Raw genomic sequence first — 17,334 nt, forward strand, 5'->3', positions numbered from 1 at the left:
CAAAATTTATTATCGAAAATTTATTAAACTGATTAAACTTTTTTGTGATATTACGAACGATGAATTTGGCAACAGGTTTAAACGGGTTAGTGAGGACCGCAACTAGACCAACTGTTGTTTACTGTTGCAAAAAATATGTACATATATATATTATAGCTTGATAATAAAAACTTTACTGTTAAATTAAAAAACAGATTGTAGATACAAACAGAAAAAGGTTTTCTGACTCGTGGCGTTTTAAAGCTTTTTTTGTAAACTAGAAAAATTAGCATTTGATTCATCTGAAATAAGAGCTGCTAATTGAATGACGAAAAGTAAGCCTTCTTGTAAATTTTAAATTTAAGCTATAATGGGTTTTCTAATATGAAGTATATATTTTAGGGTTGGGTCATACTAAATTAGGTTTGCTTCTGTCTGACAGGAGACTGGTCTGTATATTTCAAAGGACTTCCCAAACATTAAATATTTTAATTACCACTAGTATTTCTCCAATCTATGAATCCCACAACTCATTGTATTTTTAAGAACACATTAACTAAGTTTGGGTTCTTTTAAATGTAAATTTCATTAGATTTAAATGCCTATAAACTGCAGTAGAACTCCTATTTTACGTACGTTTTCCCGCTTTCTACTTCAATTTCTGGTTGACCCTGAAATATGCTTATACTGGTAATGCTAAATTATCGTGCTGCCCTTTTTTTAAAAAAAATTCCGCTTTATAATTTTTTTTAACATAACTCGCACAAACTTTTTCTTTTTTTAAAATAAAGGATTTGTTTATTAGCTGTGTCTAGCTTTTCTTTAATTCTATGTCTGCAAGCAGGAATTTCCCCCCTTTAGTTCAAATCAGAGTGATAGGAAAGATAGTTACAGGAAGTTTGGGACTCTAAATTGTAAAATGTGGAATTTTTTCCGAAAAAGGCTTTTTAATCTCAGAATAATCCAATCATTTAAAGAATGTAACAACTGGTTAGATACCTAATCATTTCTTTTACTTGATTTTGGTGACCTGCAAAATGCTTCTAAAGTTGAAAAAAAAATGTTCCGGTAGTTCTTTAATTGATAGCTTTGGATAGTTATATAGTTGGAATGCATTACAAATGGAAAATAATGTGTAATGCTTTACAAATGGGTTTAATAAAGCTTCACAAGGTTACTTGCTTATGTTAATAAATATGATAGGTAATGAACATGATTATGAAGTATATTGTGAATTATATTTTAACTCCTATAGCTTAATTTTTAATAACTTATGTAAAATAACGATGAATTTTGCAGAAGTTGTGTATTATCAACTTTAAAAGTATTCAATTTACACCTACTAATTCAAAAGCATGCACGAATGAAGCTAGTGATAACTCCACTAGAAATTCAGGATTATTTTAATCAAAATTAAAATAAAGTTCAATCTTCAATCAATGGGTATCTTGATTAGGGATGTATCAAATATTCCACAACTCTTCAGTATTTGACTTTTTTGCTGAATATTTGATCTAATATTTGGCAAAGTATTATTTCCCAAATTATTTTGACTATGTCTTTTTTGGGAGAAATATTAATAGATTTAATAAAGAATAATCTATATATATATATAATTGTATATTTTACTATACATTATTAGAATAGACTACTAACTCTGATATTATTAAACTTAAAGCTCAATTATGTTGAAATAAATGGAAAAAAAAATTAGTTTATGCTGTATTTATTATAAAACCGCTAGTACTCAAATTTACTTTTTTACATTGCCCCCATGTCATTTTTGTACCTTTTCATCATTCCATTATTATCAAGCAATTTTTAATTAGTATCATTCATAAAAAAATATGCTATATTCCCCTAAATATTAAATTTGTATTAATTCAATTAATTTTAAAAAAAAACTGTATTTCATAAAACTTAATTTTATCACAGCTAAATAATTTAATTAATAATACTGAAGTATTGCATTTTTAAAATATAGACAAGCAAAGGGACATTAAGCATATATAAATAAAATTTAAATGTTAAGTTTTTAATTTATATGTTCAATGAAGTTTTAAAGTAATCATTAATTTAAAGTATTCAGTTTTTTTATTTTATTTATGTTAGCATATTTAAGAAATAAAAGTGAATATTTATGAACTGTTCATTAAAAACATTAATTGATAGTTAAATGGAATTGTTAAATGCTATGAAATACTTAGGAATGTTTTAATTAATTTCAATTAAGGGATTAAAATATAATTTGACATATTGCCTAAAAAATGATTTAAATAAAAGTTAAAGAAAGAAAAAAAATTCCAACCTTGTTTTTAGATACATTGGTTTTATTTAAAATTGTGTCTGAAATATCAGCGAGTTAAAAAGTAGTTAGTTGGGAAACATGTGTCTCCATTGTGTATTATCAAATGATTGATTGGTCATTAGGATTGTTAAAGTTTATAAATTTATGACTCTACTTAGATGTATTTGCCTTGAACTTTTGGAATAATTTGAATGCTATTAGAATTTTCTAAAACAAAAATTCTTTCCTTTTATTGATCGAATTATTGTTTTGGATATTTATTTTGGAAATGTAATTTAAATTATTACTTTTATTGTAAAGAAGAACACAATTTATTAACAGTAAGTAAAATATTACAAATGATGGATATATTTCAGTTATAAGTACAAATTATAAAAATATTTAAAATCTATTTATTTTCATGTTATAATTATGTATTTAATGTTGTATGTAGCACATTGAAGATTAAATATGTCCATGACAAAAGAAGAGTTGAAGCCACATGTTGATAAAACTGTGCAGAAATTTCTGGGTTTCAATGAACCCTCCCTAGTTTCAGTAGCCGTTCGATGTCTCGTCAAAGGCTATGATCTGAGGAAAACTTCAGGTATTATACTTTATTTTTATAATTCTATTATACTTTATTTTTATAATTCTACTACAGCTTTTGACCCATTGTACTTCTTACAAAAAAGTGTTTATTCTCTCGGATTTCAAATCTGCTTTAAAGGCCTTTAAGTCCTTAATTTTTAGTATCTTTATAATTGATAGGAACAATTTTTCAGTCTTACAAAAGTATTTAAAACTCTTATATCGTTGTGAATGAGACCATGCACTATGGATAGAGCATTTTAGAGATACAAGGAGGGATGTGTGCAAGGCAAGAGGAAGAAATCATGTCCTTCTTTCATTAATATATTGGTTCTATTATTATAAATTCTTCCTTTTGCTTACAATGATACCGCATGAGGGAAGGGAATCATTCTGAAAGAAAATAATAGAGCGTGGAAAAAAAGGATACTGCACATGGAAAAAATCCTGCTTTTCTAAGGTAATTCAGTTCTACAGGTATCGCACATGCTTATAGTAACAAAGTAAAGCCTTAAGAGAAGAAGTAACAAAAAAAAATTCATCCACAATTTCTAAAAACTGGAAGATTTAAATGTGTATAATAATGGCCTTATAAATGAAACATTTTATTAATAGAAAGAAGTAAAAAAAATTTGGTGTAATTGAATATTGAGATAACTGAATATGTTATGCATGTCTGGCAGAATGAAATATAAAACTTATTCTTGTAATTTTTTCAATGTTTTTCCCAAATTTCTTTATTTTCTGTTTTTAATATATGTAAAAAATTGAAAAATAATTTCATTCCAATTGGTACATAAATAATTTCATTTCATAAATGCTGATAATTTTTTATAAATGAAGTAGTTTAAATTGATTTCTAATTTAAATCAGTGTAATCAGCCTAGATATTTAAAAAAAGAAATATTAGTATCATGACTTGTAATGGAAATTTTGTTAGTAAGAATAATTATAATTTTATATAAATTGAAAAATATTCATAAGGTTTAAGGATCTCTTTTGTTCTATAAATAACAGTTACTTCCCTTATCTATTATAATTAAAGGCCCATTAGTATGCTCTTAAAACAAGTTAAATAAATTTGTGTATCAAGTTAAATTATCTTCAATTATTTAAAAGTCGAAATTTCCTTAGTTGGTTGTAACAAACTCCATAGTAGTAATTGCCTAGAAAAAGATGGACGACGAAATTGCACTAATCAAACTCCTGAAATGTGTGTTTCGTTTCAAAATTAGGTTGTTGTAATAAATAATATTGTGTAAAAAATATCAGATTTAAAAACTGGAAAAATCAATAGCAATAACTGCAAAAATTCGATAGAATTATTGATTAAAAAGTAAATACTCAAATGCCCAATTTGAATTTTACTTTTTGTTTGAAATATATCAGGACATATTCAAAAATCATGTGAAAATCAATATTGGTAACTGCCGAAAGTACAATCAAAACATTACATCGGTTTACGATACTATCAGTGTAAAGTGAGCGGGTCAAAAAGTGATTATCCAAATGCATGATTCAGATTTCTCTAGAAAAGTTTAAAAAAATCTTTCTGCAGTAACTCTGTAATGTTCTGCGACAATGTCGCTGTTTCTCTGTGATTCTGCCAGGAAGGTTAATACCAATGTAGCTTTAAATCACAGTTGGTACATTAATTGTTCATTTAACCTACTCCTTCATACTTTTTAATTATTATTTCTATTTTCAGATAAGCTTTCTTCACATTTGGATGATTCAAGAGCTTCTAAGCTTGCTGAACTTTTGCTTAAAAACTATGGAAATGAATCAAAAAGAAAAAGCAAAAAACGTTATAGAGTAAGTGAATTAAAATGTTTATTTATGAAATGTTGTGTTGCTTCGTTTACTGACCCTCTCAATCATTTTTTGCTATATTGACTTACAAATAGCAGGATTTATAGATTTAATTAAATAAAAAAATTTAAAAGATCCCATTCAGATTTACTATGCATTTTAATGTAAGGCAATCAAATTTGTATTGATTTTTCAAAATTTAGAAATTTATTGTTGTGTCAATAAGTTTCAATCCACAAAATTACTTTAGTGCTTAGTTTGAAGTAATAAATTACAACTCTCATGAGATTATATTCTGAAAATCTGAAAATTTATAGAGGTGAAAAGCAAAAGCGACATGCTGTTTCTTATAGTTTGACAACGGTTGATCATAGAACCATAGATTCTTTCTAGCTAAAAGAAAATTAGAATTTGTTATTTCACTACCTTTTTTTGACATAAAGATCTCATTTTTTCTCCCTTCACATGGGGAGAGCACTTTTCTCCCCTATCTATTCAACTTCAATGACTGGAATTTTTCAATCTTTTGAATGATCCTTTTTTTTTTTTTTTTCAAACATTTTTATATGATATCATAATAATAAAATGTTGCTGACTGAAATAGTATGTTTATCGTTTTTTTTTATTTTTCTTCCTTTTTATAAGACTTTGGTTATGTTACGTCTATATTATATGGAAAAATCTATCCCAACTTGCGGAAGTTTCGCTGAATACAGATGCAGGACTTTCCACTGTAGTTAATAATGAGACATTGCCATTACCTTTTTGATAAATTTGAATCATTCATTTGGTTACCTTATGTATCACTGTTTTAATGCAGTTATATGGTTTGAAATGTACTGTTATTTATTTTTAGTAATTTTAAATTATAATTCAATTATATTTATGAAATTTCATTAATTATAAACTAAAATCTCAAAGTATCTTTAAAAAATCTGATTTTAATCAAATTAATCTGTGAAAGAAAAATGATGAACCTTGCAAAATTGGCTTCTAAAAAGAATAGAAATTTTCCAGAAGTTGTTGAAAAATTAATTTTTAAATCTAAGTAATGCTCATTATAACAATATTTTATTAGGTTTTTGAACAGTAAAATGTTTAATTAGAATGAATTTGATGATTTCTAGGATGAAGATGTTTCTAACAGTAAGAAGTTTAAAGTGGAGGACCATCCTAACCTTCCTGTCGCAGGTCAGCCTAGTCCAGGAGAATTAACCACCTTACAGGTACAGTTTATTAGATTACTTGATACTGTCTTATATAACTTGTTAGTAAGCTGAAGTTTTGGGCCATCTTATAAAATAATTTTTAACCTTTTTTTCTCAGACTCTAGAGCAGAGATTCTCAACCAATGTGCTGCGGCACTTTTGTGTGCCGCCAAATATTAGAAATGATCCAAAAAAACTTATGACGCTTTTTTTTATCATGAGTAAATTTTAAATTAAAGAAAAGTATGTATATGTAATACAAAAATTATAAATACTTTTGTATTAATAACAACATTTAAACTCTTTCGTTTTCATTTTAAATGTCTTTGGTAAAGAATAGGTGTAGAAATTCTATTTTGGGACTTCAAGGCTGAAAACATACCATTAAATTATAATTAGATTTATATTTCAAAGGAGGAGTTATTTTTAGAATCTTCTCCTTCTTTGACTTCCATATTAGGAAGCATTAAATGATTTTCCATAATATGTAGAGTTACAAGGTATGTACGACTGGAACCTGTTTACATCATGCTCTGTTAGTGTTTAATGCAGGACTGGTGGTTTTCGCATGTCTCTTGCTGAATAACATGTTCCATAAAAGATCTGCCGCAACCATCCGGAGTTTTATCCAGAGCTCATTCTTGGCAGGGTAAACAGGGCGCAGCACCCTGCTGCCCTTTTAGTCAAAAGTAAATTAGTGTAAATTAGTAAATTAAGTAAGTAAATTAGTGCCCTTATGTAATTAGTGCCCCCGAAGTGTAAATTAGTGCCCCCGAAGTAAATTAGTGCCCTTATGTAATAGACTCCATACCCTTTTTGCCCTCTCCTTCCTCAACCCTTCTTTACTTTTTCCCCAAACTCTACAATGGATTTCATGAACTGTTATTTTTAACTCTTTTTGTTTAGTTTGTCATTGCTGTCAATACATAGTTTTATATGGGAAAGGAAAAATAGCCATCACAACCCATTGTTGCACTTGTCTTTGAAATTTTGCAGTTACTTCCACTATCATTAAATCATAATTATTATTAATCATTTTAATTATTTAATCATAACTACAGACACTTAAAAACATGCATTTATTATTTTATTAATATATGCATGCATTTTAAATAAATTACTAAGCTAATTAGCTCATTAACTCTATATATATGTTAATTTATTAATGAAAATAAGTAATTAATGATTGCTTTGCTACTTTTAGTTAAGTAAAAAAAAAATAATTCTTTTACTAATTGACAATGTTTTTTAATAGAACGTGTAAAGACTTCGTGTTTTTAATAGAACGTGAAATTATTGCCTTTTTAGAATAACAATGCCCTTTTTTTAAACTTTAGCACCCTGTCCTTTTTTCTGCCTAGAATGAGCTCTGTTTTATCCACACCCCCTCCCTTGTGGAGTGGGGATGTGAACTGTAATAACTACCAGCCTACCTTTAAATAAACCTTTGGAGAACTTATTATGGCTTACGACTGAATTATTAAAGCTGAATACAACAATGATAACAGAAGGAAGCGTTTAAATTGTCTTTGGCAATTTTAAAAAATGTTGAAATAAGTATAAAATTTAATGACTATTAAAATTATTAATTTACAAAAGAAAAAAAGCTAAATATTAACTTTCAAACGGAAATAAAAGCTAATCATTAAAGTAAGCTATGCAATTAATAGTTATAAAAGCAAATTAACAAAGGATAGCTAACAAAAAAATAAGCTAACAATTAATAATTAGCAAAAAACTAGTTAACAAGAAATCACAACATAAATAACAATGTTTAAAAACTAACAGTTAATAACTGTAGAAAATAAGCTAACAATCAATAACTAGCAAAAAAATAACTTACAAACTAATAAAAAATTAGTCGAAAGAGATAATTAATCTCTTAATAGACGTGCTTTTGTATTACATATTATTTATTTCACATTCAAAATTATTATCACAAATTATTTAACACAGTGTATTATGGGTAAGTAAACAACTTATAAAATAATTTTTTTCATTTTGTGCCGTCAAATTTCGAAATCCTTAAAAGTGTGCAGCGACAAAAAAAAGGTTGAGAATCAATGCTCTAGAGTATAGTAATATAAAACTTCATTGCAACAATTACAATATTTTAGTGACAACATGAAGATATTGTTGCATGTATGATAAATGTAAATTTTGGAAAAGAAGGAAAATAAATAAAGATTCAGCAGAGTTTTATTTATTATTAAAGCATTCGAAATTGTTAAAATTTAAAAAAAGTGCAAGAAAATTGACTATGTAAGGAATTTTTGCCAAATAGTCGATAAAGTATTTTTTGGATAAATACTTATAATTTAACATTTTTTGGAAATTTACAACATATTTACTACTTGTGGATCATACGACACATATTATAGGTTAGCAAATCTCCCTCATAACCACCAAAGCTATGGCCTCCTACTCTCTGATCTGATAAAGAAAGAAAAATATGCATCTTTTTAAAACTCTTGAGATATTGACAATAAAACCTTCTTTTGGCTTATTTTTCCCCATTGGATGCATTTTTTGATAAACTTTCTTATCTGAGAAACACTAAGGTTGAAGTTATTGACAACAAAATTAAGCTATTCATCTCAATTTGATTTTTTAAATCATGTGGACTGTTAATTTTAATGAAGTATCCACAAAATTTAAGAATTTCCACAGGTGTATCTGAGAACGGTGTGTACATGTGCCTCTATATAATCTAACTCTGTATAAATGTGGTCTTTTTCGGTCTAGATTGCTGATAAAAATTCGCACAAAATGTATGGGTGGGGGTTTAATTAAATCGGGGCCTTGTTCGGTATTTTAAGGTAAGTACTTTGCTTAGATTGTTTCCAAATAATAAGCATTACTAATAAGTTTTTTTAGCTCTTCGATTGGTAAATGTGTAAAAAGAACAAATCTGATTTAAATATTTAAAAAAAAAAAAAATTTTAAAAAATGCCTACTTTGAAGCATGAGTGGTCTGGTGTAAAAAAATTAGGGAACATTCTTTGGTGAGTGTCACTTTGATATCAGTCCAATACATTAATTTATCAGTCCAATACATTAATGTAATAACAATTTGTTACATTAAATATTCCTCAGTTATGACTCTTCACAATGAATGTCAACATATTTCTGTATGAGTAAAACCACCAATGATGTTACATTTTAAACATAATTTAACAAATAATCCAACATAATTAACAGTCATAAATCCAAAATGTGTTTGTGTTGACATTCGCAAAAAATGCCAGATTTTAAATGTCGTTTATATTATAGTAAAAAGTTTTTTTTTTCTTCACTTATTTACACACTACAGAGGTGTAAAACTATGCAATGAAATGTACAATTTAATTTTTGCTTTTTCATTATCAATAAAATGATTTATTTTTCAGATTAAAGAAATGATGGCAAATGCACAAAGAATGATAGAAGAAAGAAAAAAGGTAATATTATAGCTTTTTTTACTCTTGAGTTTCTCTGAGATTTAAATATTTTTAATTTTTAATGGCAAAAGGTTTGAAAAATTGGTATGTTATTTTCTGTAAATTTAATGGCTTATAAATTACTAACATTCAAGTGTTCCCCTTTCTCATTCTAAAATAAGAAATGGTCCGAGTAAATAACAGAAAATATTAAATCTAATATTATAGCATCAAAATCAGTGCAAAATAATATAACGGTTGTGTTTAAGTCTATACAAACTTATAGTTTGTATAGATTTAACATTATATAAAGAAGAGAAAAAAGCAGCCTTTTGTATTTTTCTGATATTAGAAACTTGTACAAAATATTAAGTTGTGTTTTTTTTCTGGTTTCTTATATTATTTAATGTGTACTAATTAGGTTCATATTAAAAATATTTTATAATAAATATCTACAGTAACTTGATAAAATACTAAAAAGAATTTTTTAATTTTTAAAAAACTTATCAAGCAAGAATGATGTAATTCCAACTCACAAATTTGAAGCTTCCACAGTTGTTGTTAATGCAAGAGAGAAAGGAAGAAAAAAAAATTTCAAGTTGGTTTGATTTTGTCTACGAGGCACTAATTCTGTTCCGTAAATCTCTTTTTGATATTTTAAGCATTTTTTTACAATGTAAAACTATGGATTATAACTTTTTATTCTTTTAAATTCTATTGATTTAAATTCTGTTCATATTTAAAATGTTCATTATTATTGCTGCTGTTCATATTTAAAATCTTGTATTATAGGCCATTTTTACAAATTTCAATTTTGTGTGAAATATCATTTTTACAATTTTGAGTGTTGAGAAAAAGCCATGAAACAGCTCAGATTTCAACCTGGTTTCAAAAGAGCTGTTTATTTTAGTGTAACATCTCTTATAATTTGAAGATGACAGATGCATTTTTTATTTTATAAGTTCAATATTTCTCCCTCCTTTGCAGCAAATGCTTCTGACTGGTGTTATAAATCAATCACCTACTGTTGCTTCATCTTCAGCGGCAGCAGAAGCCCCATCTCTTTCTGAGAATAAAGCTAGAATTGCTCAATTAACTGCGATGATACAAGCGAAACTGAGCTCAAAACCAACGTTGCTCACCAACTGGTAACTCATCTCATATATTTGAATAATGTTACTTTTAATTAGAGTTAATGTGTAACACATATTTTTTTTTTTTTTTTTTTAGGAAACCTGATGATTCTAAAACCCATAAGTAAGTTAAACCTTACTGTAAAAGTAAAATAACCTTTTTGTGAATATACCTTATTGTAAAAATGAAAGTCTTGTTCTAAAAATAAAATAGTTTTGTTGTAAAAATAAAATAAAGTAGATGTTTTACATTTATTCAAACTTTTTTTTAGACCTGCACCATTGATTTTGGACTCTGAAGGACGAACCTTAGACATGACTGGCAAAGAAGTTCACCTGACTCATCACATGCCAACATTAAAAGTAAATTTGTTTTTGTATATGTTTGTGGAAGTTTGAAAGTTTATGTTTAAGTCTTTAGTATTTCATTATTGTTAGTTTAATTTCTAGCCATATGTGGCTGTATTTTACTTCACACTTGGTAAAAGTAATTTCAAAAAGTAAAACTATAGAAATAGAACCTGAATAGAAACCTATGTCTTTAAGATAAAATACAGCATTCTAATGTGAAACTGTAGAGTAAGAAATTCGTGATCCCGGTTGTTTATATTGCGTGTCAGAATGTGTTCTTGGATCTTTGGACGTACAAGAGAGGGGCAATGTGTCCAATTCATGATCCATTTATAATGACTTTTAATTTTTTAGGCTGATTCAATGGTCTAAACTACTAAACAAACTCTACAATTGATGGTGTTATTTAAAACATTTGTTATTAAATTCTCTCTTTTATTTAGTGATCTATACCTCTGTCAGTATTCTATTAATAATATTTTTCATATGTGTATAAATTACGGGTTAATTTTAGAGATTTTGAGTAGTTTTAGCTTTTTTATTTCCTGCAATTATTACAAATTGTAGATTATTATAAAGTCAAATTATATTTGAATTGTTCCTTTTCCCTCGTAAAATCCCTGTGGCACAATCACGACAGCATTTTTGCAGAAAGATTTTGCATTTGAACTACAAAAAAGTTTGGTTTATTTTTCAGCCCAAGTTTGGCTATTATGAAATTTTCTCTTCCGTTTTTGACATTGTTTTCAAACGTTTGTTTTTCTCATGTAACTGAGGGGAAAGAGGTGACTTTAAAAGTGAAACCTTGAATAGAAGTCAGCAAATTCTTGTGATGTTAGAATAGGCATGTGATTTTTTTCCTCTACTTAACAGAAATCAATTAGATTATTAATTCATTAACTTATGTGAGATAGATTATAAGTTTGAGGCACCGACAATAAATTATGGACAAAAAATTCGTAACTTGTAACAATTATTTCGGTTATTATAGGGGTGAAGGGCCACTTGCATAGCAGGTTGAATAACAATAGGCTGCACACATATTTAGGCATGTTAACGGCAAATAACAAAATTTTTATGTAAACATAAACACTAATTTTTTTTTCACAGTTAACCTGGAATTTATCAGTAATATTTTCAGAATTGGAATTTATCAGTAATATTTAATATTAACTCCAATGAATAATGAAATTAACCTTTTTATTTTTAGGCTAACATAAGAGCTCAAAAGAGAGCCCAATTCAAAATGAGTCATGAGAAAGTAATGGAAGAACTATTTGAGCAGAAGTTCTATGATCCCAGAGTAAGGTAGGTATCTTATATTTTTACAAGTATATATTATGTTAAAATACTTTATTTATCTCACTTAGAAGCTTTTTTTTTATTTATTTTTAAACATAACTTTTCTTCACTTGATCGTTTTTATAGTATAATTTGTTTTTATCATTGTTTTGTGGTATCATTGTAAAACTTATTCTATTGTGTGATTTCTAGTTATTTTTAAAATCTAGTTTTTCATAAGCAATTTTATAAGTTTTAATATGAATGAACATTTTACAGATTTTCTATAATTTTTATTTTCTTTGTTTTCAAATAATGATGCCGTAATTCTTTAACACATTTGTAAAAGTGTTGAATGCTGTTTTATTTTTGCCATGTCTGTTTTTTTCTTATAAATATTTTTCTCTCTCTTTTTTTTAACAGTGCTAAAAATTTTCAAAGACCCAGAAAAGGTTTTAAATTTCATGATAAAGGAAAATTTGAACAGTTGGCACAGAGATTAAGAACCAAAGTGAGTAAAATATGATATTTTTCAGAGTTTTCCAATCAAAGCACATTATTTATGTATTATTTTTGTAGTCTAGTGATTCTTTTTTTAAAAACATAATCATAGTATTTTCTACTAAAGCAATGTATTAAATATGACATCACATATTGTTTTATTTATTCATATGTATACATATAAATCATCATGCTTTATGCTTACATCTATTTTACAGAAATTTCCTCATTGTTTGAAAGGCTTAGGGGGCCTTTTTCAAATGTTTGCACTGGTTTCATTTTGCTGGCTTCACTGATATCCCAATTTTAGCTTTTGCAACTATTTCTTTAAGTGACCATCAAGAATTATTGTTTTTATTTTCAAAGCAAAAAAGCTTCAATTTTTTTCCTTTAAATATTGGTAGAGTTTCTAAATGATAGGTATGGGCTTCTGCAAGTTTCAAAAACGATCAAACAGGTATTATCAACATTATAAGAAAACATAAGTACGACTTTATTAAATTTATATTATATGATAATACAGGGTGACAATTATTGACCTATATGTAATAAAAAATCAAATTTTAACAAATTACTAAGTTTAAGTATTTTAAAATTAAACTGGTTTTCGTTTTTAGTTTATGACATGTTTGATATACCTGCCATCATCAGCTGTGATGTTGATGCACATGAATAGTGAATTTCTACATGATTCAATGAAGTGTTAATATGAAGATGTTTTTGTTGTACAGTACACAGAGAAAAAGAAGGAAAAAAAATTTATCCAGACAGACCACCCTGAATAACTTTTGATCTAATGATCCGATCTTCACCTTTTAGGACTCAATCTTAATGGGTCCAGGGTTTGACCTCAAACATGCTAATTAATTAGTGTAGACGATATTTTAAATTGCAATAAAAAGTTATTAGGGTTTTTTTTTCGCACTGCGCATTTGAAAACGTTGTGCTCTAACATTTTCTGCTAAAAATAATCAACAACAAAAGTGGGCAAACTTTAAAAATAAAAAATCCTATCATACCCTACATTAAATCGCCAAGTTAAACCTTTTTTTTTTTTTCCAGGAATTACATTTTTTTTTATTTTATTGAAATTGTTAATACTTTTTATTTGTTTTATTTTAAGATGGCTTTCGTTCATAAGTTCAATATGTTTATTTGTAGGCTCAGTTAGAGAAATTGCAGGAAGAAATTGCTCAAGCAGCCCGTAAGACAGGAATTTCCTCTGCTACCAAATTGGCTTTGATTGTACCCCGAAAAGAATATGTAAGTATTGAAATTTGTTTGTTTCATTGATGTATTTCTAATTTTTAAAGAAAAGAGGATATATTTTTTTTTGTTAAATTATTTTTTAGTACTCTTAGTGTTACTTCTTACTTTTTTTTATTCCGTACTTGAATGACATCTTTTATAAGACAGGTGAGTGTTCAGTAATTTTGAGTTCCATTTTGGCTTTGTACAATTCCATTCATTTAAGTAACAATCAACTATTGGATCACTTGTATCTTCAATTTTAATTTTTTTCTTTTTCTGTTTTAAAGTAAGTTGATCATATCGGTAATGAAAAATTTACTATCTGCCAGATTACGTTAGATGAGATTGTAAGATTTCCAGTTGTTAAAAATTTGTTCCAGAATAAATGTCTTTTAATAAATAAAATTTTTTTAAAAATTTTATTAGTAAGAAAGCATATTTGGGCAGCAGACTTTAAAAATTAAATTTATTTTATAAAACCTTCGTTTCATGTGCTGTTTAATACTTTTGACTTTTTACAGAGTTGGTCATTCTTCTCCTATGCTGAACATATAACAGACAAGCTTTTTATACTCTATTAGGTATGAGAGTTTTAAAAAGATTCACTTAAAACATTTTATTTATATAAGAAAAAAAAAATTTTTTTTTTTGTTTCCCCTTTAAATAGATACATAAATAAGAGCTATTCAAAAACCTTCTTTGGAATTCTGTGGATGTTTCTTCTTTTCTTTTTTTTAGCAAAAATAAAATTAAAAATATTTTGTATTAAAAAAAACTATATTTCGCAAAACCAATACCAAATTGCAGAAACAAGCTTAAACTGAATTCTTAATAATAATAAGAGTGCTTTAAATAATATAATTTTTAATAGCACACAAAATATTTTGTTACCTTTGTTGTAAGAAACTTTTTTTTTGTTAATTTTTATACTGTTATAAAACACTAAACTACTATTGTAAATTAAAAAACATTTTATTTGTTCTAAATTAAATAGACTTTGTAACAAATAAATTTCATTTGCTTATCAATTTAGTTTTAGATATATTGTTAAGTAATTGAAGATAATTTTTTTTATTTAAAATATTTGAAAAAATTTATTTTAAGGCTACCATATTACATTTAGGCTATAAGCACTTAATACATATATTTTTTTCTATAAACCATAATCAGTATCGTAGACTTTTTGAAATCTAATAGATTTCATATAGTATATTACTAATATAGACTATATTAGTTATTGAATCAAACAAATTCTAAAATTTTTATTTAACTGATTTATAAAAAATTTAAGAAAATGGTTTTCAATTTTGACACTTTAAACAGATGTTAATATAATATCTGCTAATATGATATATATTAATAAAATCTTCATTGCTGCTGATTGCTTTAAAATTTAAAGGATTTATTCCTCTATATATTTGCGACATTGTGCGTGGAAAATATGTATTTGCTTTTTTAAAATATTTCTTTCCTAATTAATATATCCACACCTTAATTTGAATTATAAATTTCTCAAATTTGTATGTTGCATTATGAAATATGCTATATGACCAACTGAGCACATGTGAGGTACAAACAACATGTTTTTCAAAAAAACAAAACTTCCTCTATTGAGATTATCTTTTACTTAATTTTATCTCAATATTTATTTGAAAATCCTTTTTTTCTTAAGCAGCATCAACACAAATAGAAAATATTATCCCCCTTGTCTGCTTATTATAAATAAATATTATTTTAAGAAGATTTGAAGGTTTGTATATGTATGTAATATAATAATAAAAAGAAAGTTAAGAGTTTGCCTACATGTTTTGTTCTGTTGTAACTTAAGAACCGTTTGTTCTATCATACTGAAATTAAGACAGCGGATGCAAGGAGCTCAAAATTCGCTCAAAAATAAATCATTAATAATTAAATATTAGTGATATATGCTAGCTAATAGCTCTCTTAAAAAAATAAGACTTTTTGCATGTTCTTAATTATTTTTTATTCGTTATGTCAGATATGCTTAATAATGCCATGAACATGATAGCATATGTAGATTATGTCGCCAAATCAGTGTTTCTAAAGTTATATGAAACCATGTATTTCTTTTGTTTGTAGTTATGCTTTTAAAATGTTAATTTATAAAACTAAATAGTTTGAAATCAACTGCAATTGAAGTAAAAAAGTTATAAGTTATTTATTGAAAAGCAAAATTAATTTATAAATAGTACTTATTCGTATAGAGGAAGCATACAAATTGTCATATGTCGCTAACGATGCTTAATTGCATTTGGTAATAGGTTTTAATTAAAATAAAAAATCTATGATATGTTCTAAAAATCGATGGCTTCATCATCAAAATTAATGGCTTCCTAATTTTGGTAAAATGTACCAACTGAAATAGCAAATAAGTTGTGCATTAAAAAAAAAATAATGGAGAATTGGTACTAATCGGTTTAAGAAGAGTAAAAAATTGCTGAACAATTATTGGTGCTAATGAGGCTTAATAAATTTTGGTAATAAGTACTAACTGAAATTTAAAAAAATAAGCTGTATACTATAAGAACTATTTAACAAAATTAATAGAGGAATAGCACTAATTTATTTAGAAGAAATGTAAAAAATTGCTGTATTATTATTGAGGCCAATGATGCTTACTTAATTTTGTTTATGAGCGCTACCAATATTATGCTAATTGATGCAGTTCTAATAAGTACCATATACAGTACAGAACCCGTTATCCGGAAATCAGAAAACCGGAAAACCAAAAAACCGGAACGAAATTAGATAAATTTTACCGCCATTTCAAAAAAAAAATAATTTTTTTTCCTCATAGGATTTTTCTTTCTTTTTTGAAAGATGTTTACCTTACCATCATTTTGGAAATAATCATTAGTGTATTACTCCATCGTTTTTTCTTCTTTTTAAGATTATTTCCACACAAAAAAAATTTTTTTAGTTGGGTTTAACAATAAAAAAACGGCTTTTTGTAGCGATTCAGAAAACCGGAAAAATCAGTTATCCGGAATAGCGATGGTCCCGATCGTTCCGGATAATCGGTTCCCTACTGTATATAAATATATGTACAATGTATTATATTAATATACTTGATACCTATTAAAACTACAGCAATACTGGGAAGCTTTAATATAGATATTGAGAAAATGGGGATTTTATTATCCCTCTAAAGGGTTAGTACCAAAAAAAAAAAAAAAAAAAATTGTAGGATTGTTGTAAATTTTGCCTACCACAAGTTGGCCTTAAGCAACGGCATCATGCCAAATTATTCTGAATACATTTATTTCAATGGGTTGAACTACTAAAAACGTGTTTGCTTAATCTAATAATGTAAAGCCACTGAAAAGTACAAAATATAATAATTAATTTAAAAATGGAATTATTTTAGTTTAATTGTGTTTGTATATGTCTTTCAGTTTTGTGGTGTCGTTCAGTACTGAGACATTGCTTACTTACTTTTTTCTACCCTGTACAAAGAACGGGATACAGCTAATATATATATACAACCTTCAAATATTTCA

At 26.7% G+C, this 17,334-nt stretch overlaps 1 protein-coding gene across 2 annotated transcripts in view; it reads left to right on the top strand.

Annotated features, from left to right (window-relative positions):
- The first annotated feature begins 49 nt into the window (after positions 1–49).
- Prp3 (pre-mRNA processing factor 3) overlaps positions 50–17,334 on the top strand; it is a 33,457-nt gene continuing 16,172 nt past the window's right edge. Inside the window, exons 1-11 of one of the 2 annotated variants that reach the window (XM_087153329.1) lie at positions 50–314; positions 2,721–2,873; positions 4,566–4,672; positions 5,797–5,895; positions 9,267–9,317; positions 10,284–10,444; positions 10,527–10,553; positions 10,702–10,792; positions 11,991–12,088; positions 12,485–12,572; positions 13,724–13,825. In XM_087153329.1, the coding sequence (XP_087009455.1) occupies positions 2,738–2,873; positions 4,566–4,672; positions 5,797–5,895; positions 9,267–9,317; positions 10,284–10,444; positions 10,527–10,553; positions 10,702–10,792; positions 11,991–12,088; positions 12,485–12,572; positions 13,724–13,825 (960 nt within the window). In that variant the 5' untranslated portion in view covers positions 50–314; positions 2,721–2,737. Of the gene's footprint in view, positions 327–2,720; positions 2,874–4,565; positions 4,673–5,796; positions 5,896–9,266; positions 9,318–10,283; positions 10,445–10,526; positions 10,554–10,701; positions 10,793–11,990; positions 12,089–12,484; positions 12,573–13,723; positions 13,826–17,334 lie in introns of both variants that reach the window. The other variant, XM_087153330.1, reaches the window with a different exon arrangement.

The sequence above is a fragment of the Parasteatoda tepidariorum genome, chromosome 10, assembly GCF_982258835.1.
Source record: "Parasteatoda tepidariorum strain Cologne lab strain chromosome 10, Ptep-v5.0, whole genome shotgun sequence".
Classification (NCBI taxonomy): domain Eukaryota; kingdom Metazoa; phylum Arthropoda; class Arachnida; order Araneae; family Theridiidae; genus Parasteatoda; species Parasteatoda tepidariorum.